At 38.9% G+C, this 17,211-nt stretch overlaps 1 protein-coding gene across 2 annotated transcripts; it reads left to right on the top strand.

Moving 5' to 3' along the window:
* Nucleotides 1–10,652: 10,652 nt before the first annotated feature.
* LOC149022243 (cysteine-rich receptor-like protein kinase 7) lies at nucleotides 10,653–14,317 on the top strand. Of its 2 annotated transcripts, none has more exons than XM_089150425.1 (7): nucleotides 10,653–11,858; nucleotides 11,938–12,051; nucleotides 12,143–12,354; nucleotides 12,498–12,708; nucleotides 12,966–13,203; nucleotides 13,300–13,450; nucleotides 13,582–13,711. In XM_089150425.1, the coding sequence occupies exons 1-7, from the start codon at nucleotides 11,093–11,095 to the stop codon at nucleotides 13,612–13,614; spliced, it is 1,725 nt and encodes a 574-aa protein (XP_089006551.1). In that variant the 5' UTR covers nucleotides 10,653–11,092; the 3' UTR covers nucleotides 13,615–13,711. The 2 variants fall into 2 exon arrangements, with proteins under 2 accessions (XP_089006551.1, XP_089006549.1); XM_089150423.1 differs by having other exon boundaries at nucleotides 10,655–11,858; nucleotides 13,595–14,317.
* Nucleotides 14,318–17,211: the final 2,894 nt, after the last annotated feature.

The following is a 17,211-nucleotide window of genomic DNA, read 5'->3' as shown; positions in this document are numbered from 1 at the left end:
TGCTTTTCTGATCAACATGACAACCAGCAAAATCAGCATCCGAAAAACTTAATAGGTCAAAACCTTGATTTTTGGGATACCAGAGTTCTAAGTTTGATGTGCCTTTCAAATATTTGAATATTCTTTTAACGGCACAGGCATGGGATTGTTTAGGATTAGCCTCGATATCGTGCACAAGCACGGACACTAAACATGATATCTGGTCTACTAGCTGTTAAGTATAGAAGACTCCCAATCATACCTCTATATTTGGTGGCATCAAAAAGTTTCCCATCCTCATCTTTTGATAATTTCAAAGATGTGGTCATGGGAGTTCCATTTGCCTTTTGAGAGGTAGCATCAAATTTCTTGAGGAGTTCTTTAATATACTTGGTTTGACTGATAAAGATGCAATTTTCATTTTGTTTGATTTGTAGACCAAGAAAGAAAGATAATTCACCCATCATGCTCATTTCAAACTCATTTCTCATGCAAGTACTAAACTCATGACATAAGGATTCATTTGTAGCACCAAATATGATATCATCTACATATATTTGAACAATTATAATATCATTTTTCTTATGTTTTACAAATAATGTGGTGTCTACTTTACCCATTGAGAATTCTTTTTGGACTAGAAATTTACTTAGTCGTTCATACCAAGCACGTGGGGCTTGTTTGAGTCCATAAAGAGCTCTTTTTAGTTTGAAGACATGATTTGGAAATTCGGAGTCTTCAAAACCCGGAGGTTGGGCAACGTAGACTTCCTCCATAATGAATCCATTTAAGAATGCACTTTTCACATCCATTTGATACAGCTTGAAGTTTTTATAGCAAGCAAATGCTAATAACATCCGTATGGATTCTAGTCGGGCTATGGGTGCGTAAGTTTCATCAAAATCAATGCCTTCTTGTTGATTATATCCTTGGGCAACTAGGCATGCCTTATTTCTAATGACTTGACCATTTTCATCGAGTTTATTTCTAAATACCCATTTGGTACCTATGATGGTATGGTCTCGAGGTCTTGGAATGAGTTCCCAAACATCATTTCTTTCGAATTGATTTAGTTCTTCTTGCATAGCCATAATCCAATAATTTTCAGTTAAGGCCTCTTTTGCATTCTTGGGTTCTATAGTTGACATGAATGCAGCATAGTTGCAGAAATTTTGGGTTCTAGATCTAGTTTGGATTCCTTGACCTAAGTTTCCTATTACTTGGTCAAGAGGATGATCTTTCCAAGGAACTACCTCTTTAGGTAATTCTTGAGAGTGAGTTCTATTTTCTTCTAGAATGGTTCGAGATTCCTCTAATGATTGGTCATCCACTTTTTCCCTAATGACCTGTTCAGTCCTTCCATCATCTTCCTCATCAATTAAAGGTTTATATTTATCTTTAGGTGGAGAGATATCACATGTGACATTCATGGATTCTTCCACAACAAGGGTTCTTCGATTTAGTACTCTATATGCTCTACTGTTCGAGAATATCCTAGGAAAATTCCTTCATCGACTTTTTCTTCAAATTTTCCTTTAGGATCTCTAGTGTTTAATATAGTGCACTTACAACCAAATATTTGAAAATGATCAACTCTAGGTACTTTATTATGATAGAGTTCATATGGTGTCTTGTTTAGAAATTTTCTAATTATCACATGGTTTAAGACATAGCAAGCAGTACTTGTGGCTTCTGCCCAAAGGTATTTGGGCATTGAGAATTCACTAAGCATGGTTCTGGCCATTTCTTGAAGTGATCTATTCTTTCTCTCTACTACTCCATTTGATTGGGGAGTTCTAGGAGCAGAAAAATTATGAGTTATGCCTTCTTTGTCATAGAATTGTCCAAAGTAGTTGTTGTTATCAAATTCTCTTCCATGGTCACTTTAGATGGTAGTTATAAGGTATCCTTTATGATTTTGAATTTTCTTAACAAGAATACTGAATTCTTCAAAAGCATCATCTTTATGCTTTAGAAACAGAGTCCAAGTATACCTTGAGTAGTCATCAACGATGACAAAAGTATAATATTTTCCACCAAGGCTAGCTATGGAAATAGGTCCAAATAAGTCCATATGTAATAGTTCTAGTGGTCTACTAGTATAGACTATATTTTTGGACTTATGGGATACTCTAGTTTGTTTTCCCTTTTGGCATGCATCACAAAAGTAGTTTTTGTCAAATTTCATTTTTGGAAGATTTCTAACTAAATTTTTTGATGCAATGATTTCAATTTGTTTTTTATTTATGTGACCTAGTTTTCTATGCCAAATTAGAGTTTCTTTAAGAGACATGAGACAAGTCATACTAAGAGATGATTCATTGAATACACAAGTGTAGATGTTGTCTCTCCTAATTCCTTTAATGATTAATTTTTCATTCATATCTTTCACATAACAAGAAGAGACATCAAAGGTGACTTTATAACCTATACTACATAATTGACTTACACTACGCAAGTTATATGATAGTTTATCAACTAGATATACATTTGAGATAGATGTACCTCCAATATTAACTTGACCAATGCCAACAATCTTTCCTTTACTATTGTCTCCATAGGTAACGCATCCTCCATCATATGATCTAAGCTTTGTGAAGAGCTTTGGATTTGACGTCATATGTTTGGAACAGCCACTATCAATGTACCATTCACTTCTTTGAGTATTCATTAAGCAAACCTACAGAGGAAAGGATAGATGTGCATTGGTCCCCACGTCTACATGGGTCCAAATTGGTTAGTTCTTATTGGTTCGATGTTGAACCAACTAGATTGATATCATTTTGGTCTTTGAAACCTTGGATCACAAATGTCAAATGGTTCTTGGACTTGAGGTTTTTGTCTTCTTGGTCCATTGAAGTTTTGACTTCTTTGTCCATTTATCTTGTTTGTATTATTGAAAATATTTTCATTTCTTCTAGGCATATGTGACATATATGAAGGTTGAGGGATATGCTCATAGGGTGCAAAATAGGGATATGGCCAATTATAATTAAACATCATTTGGTTTTGGTTTGGCCAAAATTGATGGTGTTGGTTTTGGACATTTTGATAGTTTTTGAATTTTTGCTGCCTATGTTCATAGTTGTTTTGATTTCTATCATTTCTTCTTAAATAATTTTGATTATGATAATTTTGTCATTGATTATTCCTTTGTCCATTCTTCTGATTTTCATTTACTCTTTTACTTTGAATGTAGTGATTTTTCTTTTCAATTTTTCTTCTAATTGTTTGAGGTTGAGTCTTGTTCCCACCTTGAATGTTTCCTTGAGCATTTTTGGGTGTGGGTAAAGGGTTCTTACTAGATGTTCCTTTTTCAAAACGAACTTCTTTCCCTTTTCTAGGAGTTTCAGTTTCACTATTGAATCCTAGTCCTTCTTTGTCTTGGGGATTCTTTTTGGGGTTACCTAGAAGGCTATCTAAGTTCTATTGACTATTTGTGAATTTCACAAGAGAGTTGTTTAAATCTGTATTTTCTAGTTCTATTTTCTCAATATGTTCCCGTAATTCAGTTACGGTGTTATTGAGATAATGTACTTCTCCTAGAAGACCATCTAGATCTTCTTCCTCACTTGTGGATTTCACATTATTTTCTTTTTCTATTTTTCTAATGTACTCTTGTAAGTTGCTTACTGTTTCATTTAGAGATATTACTTCTCCTTCTAGAATTTTGTTTTTCTTTTCAATTTTCTTGCTGAACTTGTATAAAGTTTCAAAGCCACTAGCCAAATCTTCTTCATCAATGTTATCTATATCATTTTCATCAAGCGTAGAATCAAGACTATCATATATGGAACTTACCTCATGATCTTGTTCTTCAAGTGAGCTGGCCATCAAGGCTAAGTTGATCTTTTCTTCATCGGACTCTTCACTTTCTTCTTCATCATCACTTGTAGTGTAGACTACTTCGGCTTTGTACGCCTTCTTTTTCCCTTTGGTAGGACATTCATTTTTTAAGTGTCCTGGTTTTCTACACTCAAAGCAAATAACATCCTGATTGTTAGTAGATGAAATTTTACCTTTTGATGAGCTTTTACCTTTGAATTCTTTGGATCCTTGTCCTTTGAATGGAAACCGTTCTTTTCTTCCTTTTAGAAATTTCCTGAATTTTCTTGTGATAAAAGCAATATCACTGTCAGAGTCACTGTTGTCTTCATCGCTTTCATCGTCTTTGATGGAACTTTTAAGAGCAATGGACTTCTTCTTTTGTTCTTTTGACTGGCTTTCCTCATACTTCTTGTCTTCTTCAAGTCCTGCCTCATGTGCAAGTAGAGATCCCATGAGCTCATCAAGTGTGATATGTTCTAGATTTCCCACTTCTTGAATTGCTATTTTCTTGGGTCTCCAAGATGGTGGAAGTGCTCGTAGGATTCTTCTTGTCACATCTTCATTTGCAAATTCCTTGCCAAGACTATGCAACTTATTTATAATGTTAGAAAATCTAGTAAACAAAGAAGTTATATCCTCATTATCTAACATCTTGAAATTTTCATATTGAAGCATATAGACATCCAAATTTATCTTTTTTATTTGGTTTGTTCCTTCATATGTAACTATTAATTTTTCATAAACTTCCTTTGCATTCTTGCAAGTACCACACCTATTGTATACTTTTTCACTCAAAGCACATTGTAGGAACATTTTTGCCTTGTGATTTGCTTGAGATTTAATTTTATCAATTACATCCCATTCAGTCCTTGGTTTTGGGACTTTGTTACCATCTTTATCAAGTTTGGTAATCTCATTTGGTCCATACACAATTATATCCCAAACATCTATATCAATAGCACAAACAAAATCTTCAAATCTATTCTTCCAATAAGCAAACCCTTCTCCATCAAAATATGGAGGTCTAGAGGTATTTAAACCTTCGGGTCTTGAGGAGAATTGGTTAGACAATGATGCCATGATCTTTTACTCTTTTTGAGATTGATTTTAATCTCGATGTGAGCTCCCGCTCTGATACCAATTGTTGGTGCAACCTAGAGGGGGGTGATTAGGTTGTACCTAGTGGTTTATACCAATTTTCTGGTTTAGTTGCAATTTCAAAATGAGTTGACAGTTTAAGATGAAATCTAATGACAAACAGCAATCACAAACAAAGAATTTATAGTGGTTCGACTCTACGAGTCTACGTCCACTCCTCTCTTAGTCTCAAGAGAGTATTTCCACTAACGGATCTCTTTCAATACAGTGGGTAGAGAAACAAACCCTTACAATCTTTGTTTCGGGGCAAGAGTACCCTTTACAATCTTCGTTCACGGACAAGAGTATCCAATACAATCTTCGTTTACGGACAAAAGTATCCAATACAATGAATTCTAATCAACCTAGACTAGAATTAAAATAACCAATTCACAATACGAAAAGTATTAGATATTACCTATCAAAAGAGAGTAACCCTTTACCCTTTGAGTGCAAGTGATGTAATGAATGAACCAAGAGTCAATATACTTCAGCAGTTTCAATAACTCCAGACTTTGCTTTAGTGAAAGCTTCAACTTTGGAATATCCCTCAAAGTTAACCAGAGTTGGGAGGACAGCAAAAATGCTAAAAACACCAAAACTTTGCTTTTTCACTTGTGAGTGAATATGTGCTAGATGGGGGAGAAGGATGATTCTCAAATGGGGATGGTTGGGCTTTTATAGACCCCAAGTTACTGCTTTCCCCATTTCCCCAACAGACATAAAATCTTTGTGAGATTTTGTTCAAGACGGACGTCCGGTCGCCGCCGGTACGGTCATCCGTCTCAAAGGTATCTCTGTTACAAACAGCTGTAGAAGATATTCTCTTTAAACTAGCCGTTATAGTCAGACGGACGTCCATGGGCCAGACGGACGTCCGTCTGCCCAGACGGTCATCCGTCTGGCCTGGTTTGGCTCAGACGGGCATCCGTCTGCCAGACGGAAATTCCGTCTGGCCTTCTATTGTTTTTGAGAAACAGAGTTATGAAAACAGACGGACGTCCGTCTGCTCAGACGGACATCCGTCTGGGCTCTATTTTTCTAAACAACTTTGGGCTGGGATATGGCTTGGATTTTTAGATCGTTTTGACAATCCTAAGCGCTATACACCTTACTAACACGTCCTAGGTCACTCTAGTAACATGGATTACATATTATGGATGTATTTACATGTGTGTGTATGCAAAGGTGTCCTAAGCCCTGATTTAGCCTAAGTCTTGATCTTTGACTTGATCTTGATCAGTGATCTTGATGCTCTCCTCTTGACTTTGGTTCTTTGTCTAAGATGGTTTGATCTTGAGCTTGACTCTCCGGAATTTTCTTTGAACCGGATATTTACATCAAGATTCTCTGCAGTGATGAGATGGACAAAAAACATATCTTTATGGAAACATTAGTAGAGTGTTTGTCATCATCAAAACTGATTGGAGACTGATGTGGCAAATGCTAACTTGGCATTTTCCAACAAGGGAAAACCCTAGTTCTCTGTAGAATAAGAACTAGTCAGAGTACCCATTAAGTAAGCCCCAAGTATTACTACTGTGGAGTTCACTCAGGGGGAAGGAGAGGAGATTTGTGACATAGACAAAAGTTTACTTGTTTAGAAGTTGATTGAAAATATTGTTGGAGTACGAGGAATACAGATGCATCACAAGAAGACGGAATTTCGTTTTGCAAATCTAACTTGCAGATAGCAGGATAGATGGAGAGTACCCTTGAAGGACTTAAATAGCCTCAAGTAGTGAGGCGATGGTTGAGAGCCAAAGGCAACCAAAGGCCTAGATCGAAGAAACGCTTTGAATTCTTCAAAAAGCAAGATCAACGGTCATAAGGAAGCCATGTGGAAATATGCACCTGGTACGAGAATACCTCCAACCGTCGCGCCACCATTTAAATAATGGTTGTATTACCAATTCATTGAAAGAAGTGAGTGGTATACAAGGGCAGGGAAACGTTTGGACTTCGCAATAAATGAAGGGAAACGTTTGGGCTTTGCAATAAATGAAGGAGTAGTGGGGAATACAGAAGCTAAAGCATCTTTCCCGAACGTCTCTTCATGATATCCCAAAGGTCATCCCTTGTCAAGATACAATGAGTTAAGTGATAAGTTATATCATTTATATTTTATTTCCAAGACAAGCTTTTGGAGATAGGAGGAGGAAATATTTAGGCAATCATTGGAAAAGTTCTATTTTCGGCAGGCAGAAGACAGAGAGAAATCCATTCTGCAGCTTTCTCAGGGTCTTGTGTTGCCCTATCAGTCTGCTTTAGTGTCCACTGAGGCGCGAAGATCTCCTCGCAATCTTCATTCTTTTTGGATTTTTTCTGGGAGGAAGCATCAACCGAATCGTGCTTCCTTTTAGTTCAAGCGGCGGATGGGATACCAGACTCTTCTACCATTGGTCTTTTCCCTTTTCCCGAAGTGTCAACCACGGGCTTCAAGTTCCTGATACCTCTTGTTCAACAGTCAAGGCTCTGGGAGACCGTTGCTCAGCTGTCACAACGGCCCTGGCAGCCTTTGCCAGAAGATTCTCAGGGTTCATTCTTGGTGGCACTGCAAAGAAGGACAAAAATCAGGATTGCAAAAAGACATATCATTCTTAGAAAATTGAAAGGTGGTGGTTAAGAAGCTCACGATGAGCCAGCCCCATTGAAGGATGGAGTTGTACTCCACCTCAAATCCATGTATCTCCTGATACCATGGAATTGATTTGATCTTCCTGACGGCCATCTCATCTTCTTTGGATAAGGGAAGGACCCGGTTACCTTCAGAGTATGAATTATATTGTTTCCAGACGGTCGGGAAGTTGAGATCTGATTGAGGTGCTCGACAGAAAAAATATCGCTCGCGCCATCCTTTGTGATTGGAAGGGCAAGTTCCTTTGGCAAGAATGCTGCCCCTCCAGCCAAGCTCAGTCTTATTACGCTTGGAGAGCACAACCCAACCATGAGGATGGGAAATAGAAAGAAGATGAAAGTGCACAAAAAGAGCAAGAGAGGGCGTAATGCCAAGTTCAAAGCATAAACCCAAGAAGCCAACGATGAGATGCTAGCTATTAGGAAGCAACATTCCAGGGCAAATGTCCCAGTGATTCAGGATGGCTGCAAACAAAGGATTAAAGAAAGGAAAGCGAACCCCGCTTTCCAGTGCATCTATATATAGGGAAAATTCGTCTGGAAGGGTCGAATCAACCCTCTCATTAGGGTTTGGAGCCCTAAGTTGGTAAGAGGAAGGAAAATCAAAACCTTAAATGGTCGAAAGAAGAGTTTCCTCCTTATACGAAGAGGCAATAGAATCGGGTCTACCACTAGACCTGGAAGTTTATTTTGACTGCCCAGAAGACTCGGCGGTCACCCTAGGAGTCGTGGATGGTCCAGACTCAGGAAGGGCAGAAGAAGTCTCAGCTTTTCTTTCTAATCTTTTCTGGTTAACTTCTGCAAAGTCACGCCAGAGAGCAGTTAGGGTTTTATTATCACTATCCGACTGCTCAGAAGGAAGGGAAACAAAGATCTCGTTACCATTATCACTATTACTGGCGCTGGGCACTAAGGAAGCTTCAGAAGAAACCCTATTGTCCTCCATTACTAAAGCTTCAGTACGGTACAAAAAGAAAAAGAAAAACTTGGAGACATGAAGTTAACTTTGCAAAGGGATCAGTAAACTTACTGATTCAGTGAGGCAAAAAGCTTGGGAACGAGAAGGCGCGAAGGAGACAACGAGGTTTCAAAATTCCAAGACAAGAAGAATGAAACCTACGAAGACAACGAATCGCTTTTAAGCACCCGCACGAGTGTACGAGGACGTGAACGATTGAGATTGATTCAGCACCGACGATCGAGATTTAGAGACGGTTTGAAAGTTTGAACTCACGAATCCAAAACAGGCGTTCGGAAATCGTCTCTTGGGTTACGTGAGCCACGATCATTCGATTGCAATAAGACGCGTGGCATTGCCCTCACAACGCTCGAGGAAAAAGTGACCACCGCATTAAATGTGATATGACATTTAGTGGGATATGCAAAGACTATTGATTGACGAAGAACCCAGTGAAAAACCAAGCCCTAGGGATAGACCAAACGCTTGGTCTGGGGGGCTCGTGATATGGAGAAAAGATGATCGAACCTGGTTCGTACTTGGTTTGACCCTAGACCCCGGTCGAGACAAAGGGAATCGACTCACTTCCGAGCGAGCCGGGTCCAGGAGGTGGCTTGCTGAGGAAAAAACTAAATCAGCCACAGGCACGCCCTAATCCGACTTATGGATTAGGTTAATTACCCTAATGATGGTAGACACAACTTGGCGGCTGTCACTTATCGCTGTTGAAGGGATAATCATCAGATAACCGTGAGGTTATCTCAGGAGTCCTTTACTAGTTCAAACTAGTAGAAGTCTATCGCTCAACGGATCTAACTGTTAGAATCCAACGACTATCCGAAGAAGGCTCAAATACATCCAACGAAGAAGATTCGAAGGTACACTCTATATAAACACCACTTACCTACAAGGTAAAGAGGACACCAGATCCATACACACACCTTTGGACGTAAATACTCATATGCTTACGATCTAGATCATATTCCAGTTATTCATTCCTTAGCTCTGTGTGTCTAGCAGAGTCGTTTGTGATTAAGTTCATCGACTGACTTAGCCTTCGGAGGTGGACTCCCGACCCCAGAGGTCGGGCCACATCTGACGCTTTCGTTTTGCAGGTCATTCTAAGGAGATCTAAGGGCTGAGCAGATTTTGGACGCATCAATTATAAACACAACTATTTGTCCTTAATAAGTTTTTCTGAAATATCACATTGGAGGCAAAAGAAAAATGTCAATATTTATGATGAGAAGTTGGGGTGGAGATTTGTTAGATATTAATTATCTATATACTAGTTTTTATTATTTATAATATATTATCTTGCCTTAAGTTAAAAAAAAAAAAAAAGTCAATGTTTTTGGGAACTAAAAATGACTTAGTTCAAAAAATAAAAATTACCTTAAAAATTATAAAAAAGTGAACTCATAGTTTAGTATGATCAAATGACTGAAGTCAAAATCGAGATTTATAGTTATATCAATGTTAATATAAAGATTAGGGTAAAAATCTAGTATATGATCAGGGTCAAATTAACATTAAGACTAGAGCCATAATTAGGGCCAAAATCAGGGCCAAAATCAGATGGATGCTTACTACATTGGTAATGAGGATATTATTTATTTTTATTAATTTTCTACAAAACATGATCATGTTTTTAAAATTTGACATGTGTCAAGTATTCACCCATGAGGATTAAAATTAATTATTCTCCATATCGGTGGAGGGTTCAGATTCAAATTAGGGTAAGGATCAGGGCCAAAATCATGGGCCAAGATCAGGGTTAGAATCAGGGCCAAGATTATGACTAGAATCAACGCCAAAATCAGGGCCAAAATCAGGAATGGGCTGAAACAAGCTGGCTTTAGTTTAGAACCAGAATATTTTGGCCCTAATCTGCCCTTAGGTTCAAAATCTTTAGCCCAAACCCTATTCAGGCTCAGGCGGGCTTAGGTTTGAAACTCATTGATTCTAATTCAAAGGAAAAGAAAGAAAATCAAATATGTAATTTCAACGCTAATCAATTGGCAAACTAGAACTGGTTCTCCACTTTTTGGCCCTCCAGACCTCCATAGTTTTCGAACACCGCAGACTTAGCTGCTAATCTATTTCTTGAACAGATCTAACTAGTTTAGAATATTATTATGCGACTCCGAATCATTAAAATAAGGATTACCGCAGTGATTTCTAAGGTTTCATTTTCTATGGGTCTTGGAGATGTTGAACATGAGGAATTTGCAGGGATTGCTCCTCTCAGGTTCGTTGCGGAGATGTTTCCTCGATATTCCCCTACTTTTCCCCCCTCTTCCATGGCTCACAGATTTGTCTACTTTGACTAGAACTAGTAAGAAGAAGCAGAGCTACGTTTCCTGGAAGGTAAAGTGTAGCTTTCCCTCATCTGTTCTATTCTCTGCTTTCAAATTTCACTTTCAAAACTGCAACCTTTGAATTCTGTCAATTTGTTGGTCAACTGTAAGAGATGAAGAACAGCTTCAGGTATTACTTTTGACAACTCCCCAGTCTATCTTCTCCAGTAGGGTAATAATCCACTAGCTAGCCATGGAGAAAACCTTCCATTTCATCTTTCTATATTTCCTTTTTGTTATGCTCCATGACCCTTGTGGTGCTGATGCCCCATATCCCTTTTGTTCTAATGCTACTGTAAATTACAGTCTTGACACTGTATTTCAGAACAATCTCAATGATCTCTTCTCTTCTTCTTCCTCTAGTTCTTCTCTCTCAATCTTCAACAATTTTACCTTTGGCAATGGAACTGATACAGTCTATGGCTCCTATCTCTGCCTTGGATTTACAACCTTTGCCCAATGCAAGAACTGTGTTAATATGGCAGTTCAAGACATCTCAACACTCTGTCCAAACAGAAAAGAAGCATCTGTCTGGGAAGAGTACTGTGAACTGCGATACTCGAACCAAAATTTCTTTGGGCATACAGATAACACTGCAGATCTCCCTCTATGGAACAATAACACTATCTCAAATCCCAAACAGTTCAGTCAAGCAGTGAGGGTGTTGTTGAATAACCTCTCCAGTTTCGCTGTTTCGAATCCTTCCTCCGGCTTTTATGCTACAGGGCAAGCTAATCTTACCAGTGAAGAAAGACTATATGGTCTTGTCCAGTGCACCAGAGATCTGTCTGGAAAAGAATGTCTTCAATGCCTTCAAAATGCAGAAAATGAGATTCTAAGCTGCTGCAACATGTTTAGAGGGGCTAGACTTCTCAGCAAGAGTTGTTACTTAAGGTATGAGTTGTATGCTTTCTATGAAGGAGCCACTGGAGTTTCGCCCCTTGCACCCTCAACTGCAGGTAACTGTTCCATCGTTTACCTAGGATGACTTTTTTTTAGGAAGTTCTAATGGATGTGTTAATTATTTTCTGCAATCAGGAGGAAGTGATTCGAACAAAAAATCATTGACGAAAATTTTGATCATCGGTATTTTATCAGCTTGTGTTGCAGTTGTTCTCTTTGGTTTCTCTGTTTATTTCTTAGTTGTGAAAGGTAAGTATGCCCAAGCAACTACAACACTGTCTACCTAAAAATTTTGGTTTTCCTGATTCTTAGTTGATAACCAATCTTGTTTCGCTTACAGGAAGGAAGAAAACTCCTGCTCCAGAAACTCCAATATTTAATAGTAGTTCCCCCACAAGCACAGATGGTTTTCTGAATTATGTAGTGGCAGGAGGTGAAGAAATGGAGCCTCAGGATATTCCTTTGTTTGATCTAACAACTATGCTTGAAACTACAGATTACTTTTCTGACTCAAAAAAGCTTGGACAGGGAGGTTTTGGCCCAGTTTTTAAGGTAATAATTAGGATTTCTCTAATCAGAGTTTCCAGATTTTTGAGTAAAACTAGTGTCCCTCCCTATTTTTCTGAGACAATTTTCTGGACAATTTTCATGTTTCTACTGAACTGTTTATTAACAGTAAAATCTGCTCATCGCAGGGGACACTACCAGATGGACGAGAAGTAGCGATTAAGAGGCTTTCAAGCAGTTCTGAGCAAGGATTAGAGGAATTTATGAATGAAGTTCTGCTAATAATGAGACTTCAACATAAAAATCTTGTGAAGCTCTTGGGTTGTTGCATAGAAAAAGGGGAAAAGATTCTTGTCTATGAATACATGCCCAAAGGAAGCCTTGATGCTGTTCTATTAGGTTAGTATCTCTTACATCTCCCCTCCCCGCCCCCTGCCTTTTTCTTGCCCAATTTTCCTGAAGCTCATTCAGATTGCAACCGTTCCTTTCCCTGGAAAACAATTTGTAGGCAAAATATATTTAACTTGAGGGCGTAAGCTTGAAAATAAATCCTGATAAAATCATATTAGGATCTGGGAAAGCAATTCATGGATTGAGAATAATGGATGTAATTAAAAACCTCTCATTTTACTTTATGTTTCAATTCCTTTTTCAAGATCCAACGACATGTGCAACACTTGATTGGAGAAAGCGGTTTAACATTATTGTTGGAATTGCTCGGGGTATCCTTTATCTTCATGAAGATTCTCGACTTAAAATCGTGCACAGAGACCTGAAACCTAGCAATGTTCTGTTGGACCAGGAAATGAATCCCAAGATCTCAGACTTTGGCATGGCGAGAATATTTGGTGGAAGCGATAGCGAAAAGAATACCTTGAGGATCGTTGGAACTTAGTAAGTTTCAATATGGCATTTTAATTGCTGAACTTTCTTAAGAATTACATTTCATCTTGATGCTCTAACACACTATATCTTTGTAAATTTGAACAGTGGATATATGGCTCCAGAGTTTGCTATGGAGGGAGTATATTCCACAATGTCAGACGTTTATAGCTTCGGGGTAATCTTACTAGAGATTATAACTGGGAGAAGGAATGCCGGCTTCCTTCGGTCGAAGAGTGCTTCTAGCCTTTTGGATCATGTAGGTTTTGCTAGCTTACTTCATTCAGCTCATGTTAAAGATAAGAATTCTTTGTAGAATGATTTTCCTTGTTAACTAATTTTTTTTTTTTTTTTTTTTTTTGGGTAGAACCTTATTATCTAATTCCATAGTATGATATTGCAGGCATGGCAACTATGGAGTGATGGAAAAGGGTTAGAGATGATGGATCCATTGTTAACAGAAACAGAATGTTCAACTGAATTCTTGAGATGCATCAATGTTGGATTGCTGTGTGTTCAAGAAGATCCAGTGGATAGACCCACCATGTCAAGTGTCATTGTTATGCTGCGAAATGAATCTCTCTCTCTTCCACAACCTCAGAAACCTGCTTTCTCTGCTAGCCGACCAGTAACTCCGATGATGATTGAAGATTGTTCTGTGAATTGGTTGACTATCACTCCACGCTGATGGATGGATTTAGTTTTTATGTTTATTTTTGTGAACAAAGGACTATTCATTAGAAGTTGTTGGACACAAAACTACAGGATTACATGGATTGATAGATCTTGGAGAGGACGGCTATACTGTTGTATATTAATAAACAAAGCCTTCCAGGCTAGAAAGTCGGCTACTACATCAGCCTATCTAGAAATATAGACGAAACTACAAAAGATAAGTAGCAAGACTAAGCGCTTGATGCCCATGATGGATGGATGGATTCAGTTGTTACATGTTGAAGCAAAATGTAAATAATACCACTCAATTTTTTTTAAAGATTTTTTCTGTTAAGGAATTTCAGTTGTATTTTGCAATTGGCAGATTTGGTACACGAAAATCATAAAAATGAAAAGAAGAAGAAGTGACCACAAAAGCATATACAAGATTAGCACTATCCTAGAATTTCTACGCTTTGATTGGTATAAATTCTAGGTCACTTTTGTATTTGTTAATAACAAAAAATCACTTTATACATCCAGAGTCCAAACACAGCCTTTAGTATTCTCCACCATAACCATTTGAGGTTTTGGCAATTTATTCTAATAAGTATAGCTACTCCCTACCATAGTTAAATGGGATTAAAAATTATATGAGATAAAAAAAAATATAATATATATATTGATGCGTCTAAAATTTGCTCAGCCTTTAGATCTCCTGAGAATGACCTGCAAAAACGAACGTAAGATGTGGCCCGACCGCTGGGATCGGGAGTCCACCTCCGAAGGCTAAGTCAGTTGATGAACTTAATTACAAACGGCTCTGCTAGACTATAGAGCTAAGTAATGAATAACAAGAATACGATTCAGATTATATATATCCTTCCCTCGTGGGTAGGTGATGTCTTATATAGAGTGTACCTTCAAATCTCCTTCGTTAGATGTATTTGAGCCTTCTTCGGATAGTCGTTGGATCTTAACAGATAGATCCGTTGAGTGATAGACCTCTACTAGTTTGGACTAGTAGATGACTCCTTTGATAATACGATCGTTATATGGTGGTTATCCATATAATAGCGATGAGTGACAGCCGCCAAATACTGCTAGCCGTCTTTAGGTTGATTAACCTATTCAAATCATATCGGATTAGGGCGTGCTTGTGACTGAGTTAGTTTTCTTCCTCAGCTAGCTATCTCCCGGACCTGGCTCGCTCGGAAGCGAGTTGATTCCTTTCGTCCCAACCGGAGTTGAGGATTGAACCAAGTTTGAACCAGGTTCGGTTATATTTTCTCCATATCACGAGCCCCCCAGACCAAGCGTTCGGTCGATCCTGAGGGCTTGGTTTTTAACTGGGTTCTTTATCGAACAATAGTTCTGCATACAATAGTTCTGCATAATCCCCAACCCATTAAATGTCATATCACATTTAATGTGGTTGTATCACTTTTTCCTCGAGCGTTGTGAGTATTCTCACTTTTTGTGGGGGTGACGCCAAGCGTCCTTTGCAGCTGAAACTATCGTTGTTCATGCAATCGAAATGACGGTTTCTGAATGTCTGTTTTTGATTCGTGAGTTCAAACTTTCGAACCGTCTCCAAATCTCGATCGTTGATGTTGAGTCCATCTCTATCGTACACATCCTCGAACACTCGTGCAAGTGCTTAAAAGCGGTTCGTTGTCTTCGTAGGTTTCATTCTCTTTGTCTGGAATTTTGAAACCTTGTTGTCTTCTTCGCGCCCTCACGATCCTCTCGTTCTCGAGCTTTCTGCCTTAGTGATTCAGTAAGTCTATTGACTCCCTTACAAAGTTTACTTTCGTTTCTAGGTTTCTTTTTTCTCTAGAAACCACAATCAGACTTTTCAGTAATGGAGGGCGATAGGGTTTCTTCTGAAATTCCTCTTGAACTTAACGCCGGCAAGGGCGATACTGATGATGAGGCCTTCGCCTCCATCCCCTTGGAGCAATCAGATAGCGACAAGAAAACCCTAACTGCTCTCTGGCATGACTTCGCAGAAGTTATGTCACGCCCTCCCAGCCGGTACCCTATCTGGCATACCCGAGAGTGTGATCCACAGCCCGAAGATCAGGTATCGAGTGATCAACCTCCCACATAAACAATAACATAATCATGAACAATCATAACAAAAGTGCGGAAGATAAACCATAGATCCAATAAAGAAAGAATGAATCATAAATGAATCAGAATAATAGATATAATCAGAGTATCAAACAGATAAGTAAAGTGAGGCAAAAATCCCACTTTACAACCAGCGGAAAAGTAGCTCTAAAGAGAATAAACTAAATAAAATCTAATCCCAGTAGCTAGTACATTGGGTAACTAAATTGTTCTCCACTTTATAGACAACATCCTTATAAGTGTAAATCTCATAAATGGCACAAGGACGCTTCCACTCGATGGTCGGACTAAGCATCGTACGGAGCATAACCACTCGCGGGATCTTCAGAGTAATTGTGGTAACCGCAATCACCTTCCCGGAGATATGCCTCTTCGCCTTGCGCTTCTTCATAGGGACCGTCATAGTACTCAAGACTGCAGGATAGTCTAACAAACATTGTACAATAAAGGAATGAGTTTCAAAGAAACTCGGTAAAGGCGATTAAAATCCATAATAACATAAATGGCAGGATTCCCGGAACAAACATAAATGCAATATGATATGAGACAAGCAATGAATGAATGAATCTAACTCTATGTATGCTGGTCTCTATTGGCGGACATGCTTTAAGTCATAGCACCGTACTTCTTTAGGAAAGTCCACTCACATCCTCAACCATTTAAGATATCTTGGATTCTCTCACGGATCATTTCACCGGTCTTGAGCAGCCGATTGGTAATGGGTCCTTCATCCCTCGGGACAAACCATGGCAGGGGGTTAAGTCAACACACTCTCTCACAACCATTTGGTATAAGTGCGGCGCATGTCGGGGTAAAACCTAGCCAAATGCAAGTCTTCTACTTAGTTACATCAAGTCGGATCCAGATACTTCCATTCCTCGTCCCCGACGATCCTTTCCGGTATCCTTCACACTAGAGTCCTCATAGTCCCCGACTACGGACTCATCAACCCTATTGATCATCCACATATGGTAAACGGGAAGCTCTCACGTCCTCTCACGGGTTGGTTACCGGTCTTAAGCGCCCGTGAGCCCAAGTCTAACCATATGCAACCCTACCAATAAATGGCCCCCACAATGTGATTCCTGTCCTCTCACGGGTTGGTTACCGGTCTTGAGCGCCCATGAATCCCCATTGCTACCACGGGTCGTTCGGTCTCAATACCCCTCCGATTAGGGTCTGACATAACAGGACATCCTAGCCAAACACTACTAGACACTCCTAGATATG

This window comes from Hakea prostrata, chromosome 3, assembly GCF_041222555.1.
Source record: "Hakea prostrata isolate BN-2017 chromosome 3, UWA_Hpros_2, whole genome shotgun sequence".
Classification (NCBI taxonomy): Eukaryota; Viridiplantae; Streptophyta; class Magnoliopsida; order Proteales; family Proteaceae; genus Hakea; species Hakea prostrata.
This window is presented reverse-complemented; position numbering and strand designations above follow the sequence as displayed.